The sequence below is a fragment of the Manis javanica genome, chromosome 5, assembly GCF_040802235.1.
Source record: "Manis javanica isolate MJ-LG chromosome 5, MJ_LKY, whole genome shotgun sequence".
NCBI classification, from domain to species: domain Eukaryota; kingdom Metazoa; phylum Chordata; class Mammalia; order Pholidota; family Manidae; genus Manis; species Manis javanica.
Window position 1 is genome coordinate 130,511,178 of NC_133160.1, and position 14,929 is coordinate 130,526,106.

The 14,929-nt window shown below is 34.8% G+C and overlaps 1 protein-coding gene across 1 annotated transcript in view; it reads left to right on the forward strand.

The window, feature by feature from the left end:
* PDCL2 (phosducin like 2) overlaps nt 1-14,123 on the forward strand; it is a 47,690-nt gene extending 33,567 nt beyond the window's left edge. The window contains exons 4-6 of the mRNA XM_037018692.2: nt 5,941-6,084; nt 10,361-10,569; nt 13,958-14,123. Coding sequence (XP_036874587.2) covers nt 5,941-6,084; nt 10,361-10,569; nt 13,958-14,115 — 511 coding nt within the window. The 3' untranslated portion in view covers nt 14,116-14,123. The remainder of the gene's footprint in view (nt 1-5,940; nt 6,085-10,360; nt 10,570-13,957) is intronic.
* The last annotated feature ends 806 nt before the right edge of the window (nt 14,124-14,929 follow it).

A 14,929-nucleotide genomic window follows, 5' to 3' on the forward strand; every position in this document is an offset into this window, starting at 1 on the left:
TTTTGTCTGCAGAATAGATTTTAAAAAGAATAGAAGTAAATTTCAAGTAGTATTTTAAAATTAACTCACTTTATGTAAGATGGAATTTTTTTCCTAAAATTTTTGCCTTTGCTTTAAATAAAAAACTGATGTACAGCAGAATTTCATTAAGTTACATATGAGTGAAGTGGAAAATATTAATAAAGGCCATTAAAAATAGTGCCATGATTTTCCTTCTAGCATGATATCTATCACCAGTTTCTATAATTTAATGAAAAATTAGTTACCAGTCATAAACAAATTATTTCAGAAATTAGAATAGGTAGATTTATTTCCCAACTTATCCTGATACAAAGGCCAGACAAATCATGAAAACAGAATGCTACAGAAGAATATCTCTTCTGAATGTAGGCATGAAAGTTTTAACAATATATTATCAAATTAAGTCCAGTAATTTAAGCAATGGTAATACATCCTTATCAAGTGGGAATTCTCAAGGATGCAAGATTGTTTTAATATTTTTAAAAAACCAATGAATTTGGTTAGAAGCAGCAACACTGCAGTAGCAATGAGTACACCTAGCTCTCAACTACTGCTTCATAAATACTATTCTCTGATAAAAGGAACCAGTGTTTCTTGGAGAACTGCTTTATTCCATAATGTGAATTGAGAAAATACAATATGAGTCTGGAGAATCTTGTGGTACCAAAAAGTAAGAAAATGCTAAATATTTTTTTTAAAGGTACAGAAATCAAACTAAAAGATCTTACAATAGCCAAAGCTGGAACAACTTGAACAACAAAATAATCATAATATTGGATTATAAAATGAAATAAATATCCATGAGTCTATAGTAACATAAATAACTGAATACATTAACAAACTTAGAGGCACTAGTAACTCTTTCTCACTGAAGAATTCCAATTAGTAAGTATAGGTGGAATAAGGAAAAGAGAAAAATCATCTTTGGAACACCACAGTTATAATCCAAACGGGCAAGTTCTGAAATGGTGAAAGTTTAAATAGAAACAGGTTATTTGCATAATCTCAAAGTATCTGCCTCCAAATATTTAGTAACTGTAAAGGAAGAAATAATAATTACAGTGTGGAATTTTGTCACAGTGATCTTAAGGACCAACACTACATGCGGACATCAAGTAAGTCCTAATGGGATGCACATCATATGATTTTCTTTTCATTAAGGGCAACATCATCCCCTTTTCATCCCCTCATGATGTAACCTTGTGGACCAGGAAAATAGTGTGAAAGATGGCATGGGACATTTTAGGGATGAGTCATAGAAATGCACATACCACTTTCACTCATTGCCTACTGGACATAATACAATCTTATGGACCTAATCTAATTGCAAGGGCGGGTAGCAAATGCCTTCCTGGAGTCCTGGAACAGGAAGCTATGCCAATGGCTGTTTAACCAGTTTCTGCCACAGGGTTAAAGAAGATATTATGTATAGAAGTTCTTTTACTTGCATATTCCACATTCAAAAGTCCAACTCTAATTGCTATCAGTTTACAGTGTTATTTTCATGTCTCTGCTGTCACTTTTGATCTGAGGAAAAAACTATAGCCTTTCAAAATATTATTCATTCTCATGAAGAGAAAATTTTGCAGTCTTCTTGATAGTGCTGATTCAAAGCAAATTCCTCATTTAAAGCCAAACAAAAGAACAACAAAAAAAATTGGGGTATATTTTTAAAAAAGCAGTTTTAGGTTCACAGCAAAATTGAGTAGAAGGTATAGAGATTTCCAAAATACTGTCTGCCCTGACATGTATACATAGCCTTTCCCATTATCAACATCCCCTACCAGAATAATATTATTTGTTATAAATGATGAATGTACATTGCTACATCATAATCACTCAGAGTCCATAATGCACATTACAGTGTACTTTCTATGGTATACAATGGGTTTGGACAAATGCATGATGACATGTATCCATCATTACAATATCATATGGAGTGTTTTCACTGTCCTGAAAATCCTCCGTGGTCAGCCTGTTCATCCCTCCCCACTGCCAAACCCTGGCAATCGTTAATCTTTTTGTCTCCATAGTTTTGTTTTATTCAGATTGTCATATAGTTGGGGTCATACAGTATGTAGCCTTTTCAGATTGTTTTCTTTCACTTGGTAATATGCGTTTAGTGGTTCTTCATGGTTTGGATAGCTCATTTCTTTTTAGCATTCAATAATATTCCATTATCTGAGCATACCATGTTTATTTTTCCATTCATCTACTGAAGGATATCTTGATTGTTTCCAAGTTTTGGCAATGATGAATAAACCTGCTATAAATGTGGAGTTTTTTGTGTGGATGTGTTATTGACTCCTCTGTGTAAATTCCAGGGAGCATAATAGCTGGATCATATGGTAAGAGTATGTTTAGTTTTATAAGAAACCTCCAAATGCTCTACCATTTTGCATTCCCACCAACAATGTATGAGGGTTAATGCTGCTCCACATCTTCTCCAGCATTTGGTGGTGTTGGTGTTCCAGATTTTGTTCATTCCAATAGGTGGTCTCTTGCTATAATTTGCATTTCTCTGATGACATAGATTTGGGGAATCTTTTTATATGCCTTTTTGTCATCTGTATATCTTCTTCGGTGAGGTGTCAAAGTCTTTGGTCCATTTTTTAATCAGGTTATTTTCTTAATGGGTTTTTAGAGTTCTTTATTTTGGATAACAGACCCTTATCATGTGTGTCATTGTGAATACTTTCTCTCATTCTTTTCTAAGGAGATAGGTTCTTAGAGACAACAGTTGTTACAGTGGTTTTCTGATCCCCAGAGTAATTTGATACTAGGGCATAATTAGAACAGTAGCTCCGGTTTCTGGATTGCAGTAGAGAAAGCTGTTCCCTTGGCAGACCAGTTTTGCAGTGCTTTTCTGGGAGTCATTCCTGGTAGGCTAATCCAGAGCCTCCTCCTCTTCCTTTTCATTGAGCTTAAAAAGCCCTTAATTCCCCATATTAAGCTTCTTGCTGCTTAAAATAGCTAGAGGGTTTTCTGTTTATGCAACTGAATCCCAACTGACATCATTATTATGTAAAAAATGCAGGTCACTGAACACTATGTCACTTCTCATGGTAAAAACAGGCCACGTGTTTGTCTCTCCCTGGCCAATTCCATTGAAATAACAAGGAAAAATCAGGAGGAGAGGGTGAAGGAGGAGAGGAGGAAGGGAATTAATTGACAGTTGTGCCATTAAGTAGGGCATGTTACCACCATTGGAACAAAAATTTTGAAATTTTTGGAAGATCAAATTGAAGAAAGTGAATGATGTGATACTGAATATTCAGTGCAAAAAAAAATAGGGCTCCCAGAAGATCTTTGGAGTAATTGTGAGTTCTGAACAGGTAGGCTAGTAGAGGAAAGTTGAAGAACTTGTTTGAAAACTGAGAGGGCCCTAGACTTGGATTACTATTATTGACACTCTCTAGGCTTCATTTTGCTTGGACTACTTGTTCTGTAAAGCAAGTGGTTTTGCATGACATTTTCTAATAGAAATGAAATAAGCATGAAGTGTTTAAAAATATTCCAAGGATTTTGTATTTATTCAGATATGGCAAAGCCAATAGATCAGGAGATAACTGCCATTGAAAAGACAGTTTTTTGTTCACAGTTCTCAAGAGTAGGGGGAATTCCCCACAATGCAGGACCACCACAGAGAGAAGCACCAGAGTTGGTCAAGAGGCAGAATGAGTCGGGAGATAGCCTGGACACAAGGCTTTATTGTGATTTCTATTAGAAAGGCAAGCTACCAGGGTAAGCAGATTTAGGATTGGCTAGTTTGAATAATTTTGGCAGACCTATCTCTACGTGTCTGGTTCCTGGCCCATGGATGATTAGGGAGTGGGGTAGTGGCTCAGCCTAGTAAAGTAGGTGGTTGAGGGAATGCACTCTGAGTTGGTTGGTTTGCTTCTGAGAAATATGCTCTCTGGTGAGTGCTTGCTATCTTTAGGAATTAGCTAGCCCTTGGAGGAGCAGTCTCTCCAGGATCAACAAGGTCCCAGATGCCAGAGCATCAAGAATGCAGAAAATATAGTTAGTACATAGAGAAAGAAGGGGAGTAAGTACTACCAAGCAATTTAGATATAGAATCAATAACTTCTAAGAAACAGAGATATGTCAGAAACGACTGTGTTGCTGGACAGCTGCGTCTGGGGAGGTCTCTCCCTTTGCACTAGGTGAAACCTCAACCAGACAGGGAAGGGCTCATGATTCTGACAGAGGAAGAATTCTTGATCAGGTCGAACAAGTGCCAGCAAGAAAGGAATTAATTAAAGCAAAATTAGTAGAGAACATCAGCAGCCATGCAGGCAGCAGAGAGCAAGAAAGAATAGAGAGAAAAGGAAAATCCATTCAATTCCTGCTTGGCATAGGGAAAATCCCATTGCCAATCCCTAAAGCCAGGGTCACCTGGTATCCAGTGTCTGCTTGATCTGTATGGCACAGGAATTATATCCCTACTCCCCCAGAATTGGGGGAGTCACAGACTACTGGATGGAGTGAGATTTTATTCTGAGAACTTCCACTTCCCTACTCTTCTGAAATAAAATAAGGAGGGAGAAAAAGGATTGCATTAAGACTAGAAAGCTGAATGAAATAGCGAAGTGACAAAGACACTTCCCACCAAAGGTGGAGGTTGACAAGTTCTTATTTTTATCATGAAAAAGAGTTCAGAGACTAAGTGCAATAGGTTTTTGCAACAAAAAATTCTACTGGATAAGACAGTGCACAGATGGGTGTGCAGGTGACCTCAGAGAGGAGGCATGCCTAAGGGTTTAGGATTTGGGGTTTTATAGGGCTTTTTGGGTAGGGTCGGCATAAGGCATGATATACCTAGGTGATTAATAATTTGAAGTTTTGTCTTAAGAATGGGGCTGTTTAAAATGGTGACTGTTGATTCAGATCTCAAATAAAACCATGTAGGTTTATTTGTGCTCCAGAGTTCTGTCTCTCATCCTGGTTACAAAGTTACTTAATTGTTCAAGCGGCTGCAAGATGAGGAAGAACAGCATATCTATTAAGCTAAAGAATGAGCTGGGCCTTTTTTGCAGGCTAAGTAGGTTTTACAATGGCATGACCCTTGTCCCATGTCCCTCCCTTATCTTACTTGGATTTGCTTCAGGAATCCAAGCATTCATCAAATAAATCGAAGTATGTGAATTCTGAGAGAGTTGTTTCACAAAGTTTTAAGGTTCTCTCTGGATGAACAACTAGGTAACATTTATTGAATGTTCACTGTGTGCTAGGCACCATTTTAATAAAATTAGATGTATTATTTCATTTAATTCCTAACAATACCATATGAATAGGTATTAGTATTATTCCCATTTGCAGTTGGAGAGACTGAAGTGTAAAGAGATTAAATAACTTGCCTAAGTTCATACTACTAGTAAGTAGGAGCTGGCATTTAAACCCAGTTTAGTGTGACCTTAGAGTCCAAATTTATAATCTCTCTTCTCTACACCTCTCTACCTGCAATAAATTTATGACAAGTAGTTACACATATTCACAAAGACTTTGGACTGAAGGTCAGCTTAGCATGATAGTTAAGAACATATAAATGGTGATAATAATGGTACTGATTTCATAAAGTTTTTGCAAGGATTAAATTAATGTAACATAGTATGATAATTTGTTGGCCCCAGTCTAAATAAACTCTATAGCTATGGTCAAGAGCTAGTCTTAAATAAACAAATTTAAAAGTAATAGCTAACCAACTTCTTATATTTTGCAATACCCATGATAACACAAATTCTCATATAAAAAGAGAAATTGGCATTATAAGACCCTTAATAGTTATTCTGTCATTTTTTGAAGTGTTTGATATATACTAGCATTACATTCATTGCCCTAAATTGTTACTGTATGTGGGAATGACCTTAGGAATATAATAATTTTCTAACATAATTTCATTTCATTTTTTTTAACTAGAGAAAAGAGGTTACAAGAATGGAAAGCTCTTAAGAAAAAGCAAAAATTTGGGGAATTAAGAGAAATTTCTGGAAATCAGTATGTGAATGAAGTCACAAATGCAGAAAAAGATGTGTGGGTTGTAATTCATCTATACAGATCAAGGTAATTATTTTTTTTGCAAGTTGTTAATATATCAATGTTTTAAGATACCTATGTCTGGTTTTAGGATTTTATAAAGCATATAACAAAGATTACTCAAGAAAAAAACTTTGTGTATGCATGTATACATATATGTCATTGGCTTCAGGGATTAAATGAGATACTTTAATATATTTTCATGTCTAATTTAAAGAACCTGTCATACTTCTTAGAAAGATAAGCACCTTGCACCTTTGGCAGTTAATCTTTAACGAATTTCTTATGGAAAATTTCAAACATACAGAGAAGTAGAAAGGGTGATTAAAAAAAGCATCCTAATAATACCCAGGTAGATTAAATGATGAACATTCTGCCATATTTGTATCATTTTGTTTGTGGATGTATTTATTTGCAGAACCATAAATTACACAGTATAGTTATAGTGCTTTACCCCTAAGTACTTCAGCATGCAACTTCAAAACATAAAGGAATTTTTCTAACATGACCACAAAGCCATTTTCTCACATAAAAAATTAATAGTAATTCCTAGTAACATCTACTGCCCCAGTCCTTACTCAGATTCCTCAACTGACTTCAAAATGTCTTTTATAAATACATAAGTTTTTTAACAAGGATCCAATCAAGTATTACACAGTGTATTTAGATTCATCATTGGGTTCCTGAACCCAGTTCCAATGTGGTTGTGGGTTACCCCCAGCATGACAACAAACAATTCTGGCACAGTCTACCTGGAGATAGCATCAGATCCCACTGTAAGACTCTACTTCAGAAGCCACTGACAAGGGGCAGGCTATTACCTGTGCTTCTCACTCACAGACTACAGATGAAAGGTTCCAGTGACCTCCTCCTCAGGTCTGATTAGTTTGCTAGAGTGTCACGGCACTCAGGGAAACACTTACTTATATTTACCAGGTTTTTAAAGGATGCTAATCAACAACCAGGTAAAGAAGGACACAGAATGAGGTCCAGAAAAAAAGGAGGTTTTCTCATGAGACCTGGCTCAGTGGCATGTGGAAGCTCTCTGAAAAAGAAAAAAGCTGCCCTCTTGGGTTTTTATATTGTCTTCATCACATACTCATGATTGACTCAGTCATTGGCCATTGGCTGATTCAACCTTCAGCCCCTTTCCCTCCCCTGGGGTGCAGGGAGGGCTGAAAGTTCTAACTCTCTAATCATGATTGGTCCTCCTAGCAACCAGCACCTGCCCTTAGGTGGGTCCAAAAGTCACCTTCACTAAGAGTAAGACACCCATTTCACCTTTATGGCTCTGAAGCATTTACAGGAACTGAATGAAGACCAAATATATCTGAGAAGTATATTTTGGTTATCTGAATGACCAAATACATATTTCTTATAAATCATTATATTGCATTATGTCTGTTAAGTCTCTTTTAACAGAACAATTCCCTTATACACCCCTATTCCCTCCAGATAATTAATTTTAGAGTGTCTTGTACTAAGTATAACCCCAATGTCCTCAGTACTTGCCAGCCTGGTATCATGGTAATTGGGGAAAGTGAGATTTTCCTCAACTCTGTGTCTTTTCCCAGAGTTTCATAAATCTTTTCATAGAAACAGCCTCTCTAGCTGAGATTCCCATTTCTGTGTGGACTCCAAGCCAATCCAGGAACGGAGGCCATGACAGTAGCCCCTCAAAGTTCTTACCTCATTCTCTGAATAAAACTTTTATTCTCTCTTCAGGTTCTCAGAGAAATTCTGCACAGAGTGATTTATGTAAATTAGAGCTCTGCTGTTTTCAGCTCATCAGTTCCTCAGACAAATTTTGATAGGACATCATTCCCTATAAAAGAAGACATTACTTTTATTATAACTGAAATGCTTGGTAATTGAATTTTGAGTAGTTTAAAGCCTAAAAAAGAATCATTTCCCATTTTTCATGTAGCTCTTAATCCGGTTAAACCAATTCATAAATGCTGCTGATTTTGGTTCTTTACAAATAAGTTTGAGAAATCCCAACATTTACAACATTGGGAACTGTGTGTGATTGGTGTTCAATATCCAGTAGCTCAATCAATGTCTTTTCTGAGAACCATTATGATTAATTGGTTCTGAACACTCATACCATGGCATAAAGCAATTTATTTTAATGGTTATTTCTAGATAAATTACTTGTTTTGACAAATAATATTCAAAAACTCATAAAAGGTTGAATTTGTTTAAGTTGAAACATACAAAGTTAATTTATGTCATTGCTTGGTATGGAAAACTATTTAAGTTAGGCAGTACATATTTTTCTATTATTTTTGTAGGTCACCCACTAAAATAAAGCAGTATCTAGATTTTTGTAGCAGGTTATAATTATCAAAAGAAATGATATACATGTATTCTGAAATGAAAGTTAAACATATACTGCATTTGTTTTTCTTATTGCTCCATGAATTGATATGTAATGTCACCTAGTATTAAGAGGATTTCTGAGGATTATGTAGATGCTGGAGATGCAAAGACATATAAGACATCTGTCTCTGCCATTAAAATTTTTCATTATAGTAAAGGAGATGATTAAATGTAATAACAGTCTTTTAGGTACTATGGCTGAATTCTATACAGAGCAAGGTAAATTCACTGATGAGGGAGTAATAAGTTTTACCCTTGGAGGAAGGAAATAATGTAATTTTCCATAGAGTAAGTAATTCTTGGTCTTGGCCCCGAAAAATAAGATCACCCAGGTTTACAGACTGAATGGTGTATTTTAGATGGAGTATATAGCTTGAACAAAGGGATAGAAATAAGAGGCATCAACTTGCTTTGGAGGACATTAAGTAATTTGGTAGCAGACACAGAATAATTCTAGAGAGATAGGCAGGGGTCAGACCATGGAGAACCCTGAAAGCTACACTGAGGAGCCCAGACTTAAGGCTGAAGGCAGTGAGGAGCCATTGAAGGATTTTAAGCTTGAGCAAAGGGCAGTTGTTACACAATGAGATTTTTGGGCTGAGCTCCCTTTGTCACAGGTCACTAATAAATTTGGGGAACCAAGATTAGAAACAGACCATTTAGGACAATCTGATAAAGCCGGATATGAAAGGGAAGTGTATGTAATGGAGAAAGAGGAGGGAGGACAGGTATGAGATAAGGAGGAGAATCAATATGACTTGGATACTGATTAGATATAGAAGAATGGGGAAATCTTTTGGCCTGAGTGCCAAACTAAGAAAATACAGAAGAAATATTATATATATGCTCATAGCTGTTGATATCAGAATGGTTAAGATTACCTAGTGAAAGTGTCTAGAATGAGAAGAGAATGTGAATGTGTCTAGAATGAGCAGACAAGGAATATCTATATTTGAGGCATAAACAGAAGAAGGAAGTCAAAGAAGTAAAAAGGAAATTAATGAATAGTGTTATCACAGAAGCCAAAAAAGTAGACTCTTTCAAGATGGAAAGTGAACAGAATATAGAGGTTTTTATTTTCTTTTTCATCTGGGCTGTGAACGAGAGAAAGAGAACAGAGTTATTTGAAGGGGACATGGTGTTGTAAAGCACTTTTAAAAAAGTTAACTTAAATATGTTTCTATAAAGTGGAGAAGGAAAGATTGAAGAAACAGAAAAAGTGGGAAGCTGAATAAGAGAGAAATGTATCATAGGAAATGAAGGAATATGGAATGTAGTAGGGGTTAGCTCTGAAATAGTTTGATCAAGCTGCAAGTGAGTGAGAGACTGGAAGCAAAGGCCCTAACTGAAGAGTAGGTGTAATGGGAGTTAAGTGGTAGAGCAGGAAGAATTGCAGGTTCTGGCCACACTTCTATCAATTTTAAATTTCTGGGGAGGGATAGTTCTGGATAATGGGGAACAGGACGCTGCATGGAGTAGGATGTCAAAAGTGAGGGTGACGTTTGCCAGAGTCAAGAAATTCAGAGAAGTTTGAAATAAGGAATTTTGGATGTGATAATCTCACATGTAAATAAGCCTATGTTGGTGACAAGAGTTGGGATCCCCTTGCGTCAACTCAGAACTGCCAGGGATTCTCTGAGTTCTATTAACTGGCTTGATTCAGTTAATGCTATATCAAGGCTTAGACATCTGATTCACATGGTAGCAGGCTCCACTCCCAGGCTTTATTTGTGTTTGTAATAAAAATCAGAAGATTCTACAGTTCATCATTATTAAAGGTAACAGTAGAGGATAATTGATATGCTCTTATATTTAAAAGAATATCTGAAGATATATTTCTGTCTTGGAGCTGTTTCACTTATTACACTGAGATGAGTAGTCTGTTTTTAAAAGATATTGTATGTACCATTTCTCTTTTTAGCATCCCAATGTGTTTGTTGGTTAACCAGCATCTTAGTCTCCTAGCAAGCAAATTTCCAGAAACTAAATTTGTTAAAGCCATCGTGAATAGCTGTATTCAACACTACCATGACAATTGTTTACCAACAATTTTTGTTTATAAAAATGGTCAGATAGAAGGCAAATTCATTGGAATTATAGAATGTGGAGGGATGAATCTCAAACTAGAAGGTAATGATGTTATTTTAAAGCTTTCTTTATTAAAAAAAGCTGAAAACTCTGATAAATTAACAAATATCATGAAAGTTTAAAGGTATTTCTCCTTGCTTCTAGTCTCTTCTTGTATGCCTTCAGGTTAATTGTCCTACAATAATACTTATATCATAACACCCACTTGCTTAAATTCTTAATGGCTTCTTGTCTCAAATAAGTCAAAAATTCAGAATCTTATGCTTGAGAATTTCAGCGCATCAATTCAGCTATATTTCTCAACACTTTCTAGTTTCTGCTCTAGCCAGGCTGGTCTTCCACAGCGACCCCAGACACACGTTACTCATTTGTGCTCTTATACTTTGTTTCATACTCTTTCCCAATAACCAAAGTACCTATCCCTCTTTATTTTCCCTTTCAAACCCTATTCTTTCAGGGTCTCCTAGGTTTTCATTTATCCTATTAAGTGATTTTGGACCAATTCATAATCTGTGTTCCTCTTCTCTACTGAATTTCTATAGCGTATATTCTCTATATGCTTATTTTTCACTAATTCACATACTATTCAATTTTGTTAATCCATTAACAATTCCTTTAATTGTTAATCAATTCTGAGTTAATCAGTTCCCCTTGAATTTTATCTCCCTAACAAGTACAAGGACCATGTCTCCTATTATTTTCTTTTTCGTAGTACACAACAAAGGACTTCATTTTTTTGTCTTCTTTAATAATTTTTACTTCCTAACCTAGTTCTAAGACCACAGCCTTGATCTAGTCATTTCTGGGGACTGTTTTAATTCTACATTATTAAAACCTTTCTCTTATGATCCTGTTAAAGCCATTGTGAATAGCTGCTTTTGACAACTATTCTTTCACTTTCTCATTCACCTAAAACTGCTTTTGACCTTACTGAGACCTCCAAACACTGTAATTTTACAGAGTTACCTCCTTTTCCTTTTCCTCGTCTCTAAGGCCCCTCTTTGTTTTGCAACCTTGTTTTTTTCAGCTTGGACCTCATCCTTTTTTTTAAATTTTGGTATCAATAATCTACAATTACACGAAGAACATTATGTTTACTAGGCTTCCCCCTTCACCAAGTCCCCCCCACATACTCCTTCACAGTCACTGCCCATCAGCGTAATAAGATGCTGTAAAATCACTACTTGTCTTCTCTGTGTTGCAGGACCTCATCCTTTTAATTAAAAAAATTTAATGTATAAGAGTACAAGCAATAATACAGCAAACATTTGTGTAATCATTATCCAAATAACGAATGTGGACATCTGTTCATATTTGCTTCGGTTATTTGTTTATTTCTTATTGAAATAAACTTCACAGATATAGTTGAAGTTTATCTATTTTTCCATTCCTACTCCATTCCCTCTTGTCTTCCTAGAGGCAGTCACTATCATGAATAGTATGTTATCTGGTCCATAGTTTTTTTATTAGTGTATTTAAATTTTTTTAGAATTTTCATGAAATACACATAATATGAAATTTACCATCTTAACCATTTTTAAAGTATAGAATACAGTATTATTACCTGTAGTCACCATACCATACATTACATACCCAGGAGTTATTTATTTTATAAATAAATATTACTTTATTAAACCATTTTTAAGTATAATAGCTCTGTGACATTAAGTATATTCACACTGCTGTGCTACCATCACTACCATCCATCTCTTGCAAAACTGCAGCTCTGTGCCCATTAAACAGTAACTTCCCATTCCCTTCTCCCTCTAGCATCTGGCAACCACCATTCTACTTTCTGACTTGACTTGTCTATGACCTTGACTACTTTAAGTATCTCATATAAATGAATCATGCAGTATTTGTCCTCTTAAGATTGGCTTAGTTCACTTAACATAATGTCACATATGTTCACATAACATTCATCCATGTTATAACATGTATCAGAATTTCCTTCCTTTTTAAAGCTGAATAATATTCCATTGTATGTTTGTACCACATTTGCTTATCCATATATCTGTCGGTGGATACTTGGTTTGCTTCTACCTTTTGGTTACTGTGAATAAGGCTGCTATGAACGTGTATGTACAAATAATGTTTTTTTATTCCCTGTTTTCAATTCTTCTGGGTATTGGAAGTAGAATTGCTGGATCATTTGGTAATTCTATTGTAATTTCTTGAGTGACAACATACTATTTTCAATAGTGGCTGCCCCATTTTACACTCTGGTCAACAGTATATAAAAGTTCCAGTTTCTTCACATACTCACCAATGCTTATTATATACTGGGGTTTTTTTTTTAGTAGTAACCATCCTGATGTGTGTAAGGTGTTTTCCCCACTGATTTTTATGTTTCCCATGGCATTTTTCATGGCTCAAAAAAATGTTTTAATGTGTTCTGAAGTCTCTTCTATAGCCTGCAGATCTATTTGTCTATCCCTGAATCAGTAAAACACTGTGTTAATTACTATAGCTTTATAACAATCTAGTTGTCTCTAGTACGGCAGGTTTTTTTTCAAAGTTTTGTGTAAGTGTTGGAATTAGTCAAGTTCTCTGAGTAATTGTGATTACTTATTAAAGTCATATTTATAAATTAATTGTTGGGGACTTGATATCCTAGTAACAGTGAATGTTCCTATCCATGAATGAAATATATCTTGTCATTTATTTTGGTCTTTTTTATGTTTTCTGTAATTTTTATCATAAATATGTTACATTTTGCACTGTAATGTATTTTGTAATTTTCCTCATTAGTGTATTTTGTATTTTCCTCATAAATGTCCTGTTATCTATATAGTTAGTACTCAGGAATAGATTTAACAAAATGATGAATTAGCATGCATGGGTGATTTTTGGTTATCAATTCAATTCTTTTTGGTTTCTCCTGGATATGTTTTGGAAATTCGTATTTTGAAATTTTCTCATTAAAGTTTTCAAATGTATTGGCATAAGTTTTTACATAATAGTCTCAAATCTTAAAATATTTACCTTGGTTATATTCACTGCAAATGCATTATATTATTGGTTCTTTTCCTTTTCTTGTGATCATTTTTGTCTGAGATATCTATTAGTTTTTTCAAATAACTAGCTTTTGACTTAGTTGATTATCTCTACTGATTTTGTTTTTCTACTTTACTAAAGTCTTTTCTTCATTATATCCCTCCTTCTGCTTCCCTTGTGTTTATTTTATTGTTCTTTCCCTAGTTTCTTGATTTGAACTTTTAAACCACTTATTCTCAGTCATTTTAACCATAATTTCTCCCCCTAGGTATAACTTTGCTATATCCAATGTTTATTTTGATATTGTAGTTCTTCATATATATCATGATTTCCACATTAACTTTATTAGTCAACTTATGTTTCAGAAAGATGAGAAATTCTTTTCATTTTTCCAAGATTTTTAACTGATTTTATGATGGGTTATTTATTGCAGAGCTTGAATGGAAACTAGCAGAAGTTGGAGCAATACACACTGATTTGGAAGAAAACCCCAAAAAAGGAATTGTAGATTTGATGGTATCTTCAATTAGAAACACTTCTACCTATGATGACAGTAGTAGTTCAAACAGTAATAATGATGATATGAAATAGAGGAAATATTTAATAAATAGCTTTAAAATAGTTATGCACTGAATTTTTTCATTCCCTACTGCCTTTATAATCAGAGATTAGAAAATTATAGATTAGAAATGTATAATTTTCATTTTTATATTAGAATTATAGCTTATGTGCCATTTCAAAAACTTTCAGGTATTTCAGAATATTCATTGCCTCCAACAAAACTAGAATTTGTACTGAACCCTTAATATTTTTCTGTGGCTCATCCTTTCTCTGACCTATTTTGGACAAAAACACAAATATTACAAGTCCTCTGCATTTCTTGCTTACTTCCAAAGAGTCCTGTGAATGAAAATGATGAAGGAAAACCATGAAAGTTCATTTAATTTAAATCAATAGACTTTAAAGTTTACTATTGTCTTGCCAATGGGTTTCAGCCCCGGGCAAGTTTGCTATGGATTCAGTATGACCAAAGAAATTGATAGCCAAACGTTCTTTGGGGTGAAAGGGTTTATTACCCAGCATTAATAGTAATTAAGGTATCTGAATAAAAAGATACATATTTCCCTTTTAATTCTTAACTCAAATCCACCAGGTGGCAGCAAGTTTTTATCCACAAGCACAGTTCATGAAGACTACCATTTATAAAAATCGTCAAATTAGAGCATGTTAGTGATGATTTCAGCCTAGTCTTTTTCAAATGATGTATACACACACATGCACATTCTCCTAGCAAGTATTCATGCCTGCCAACACAGGTCAGTACTACTTCCATATGCTACTTCATTTATGTTTTCATTTAAATAGGGTCTAAATATTTGTCAGAATGTGGATAAATTATTTACTA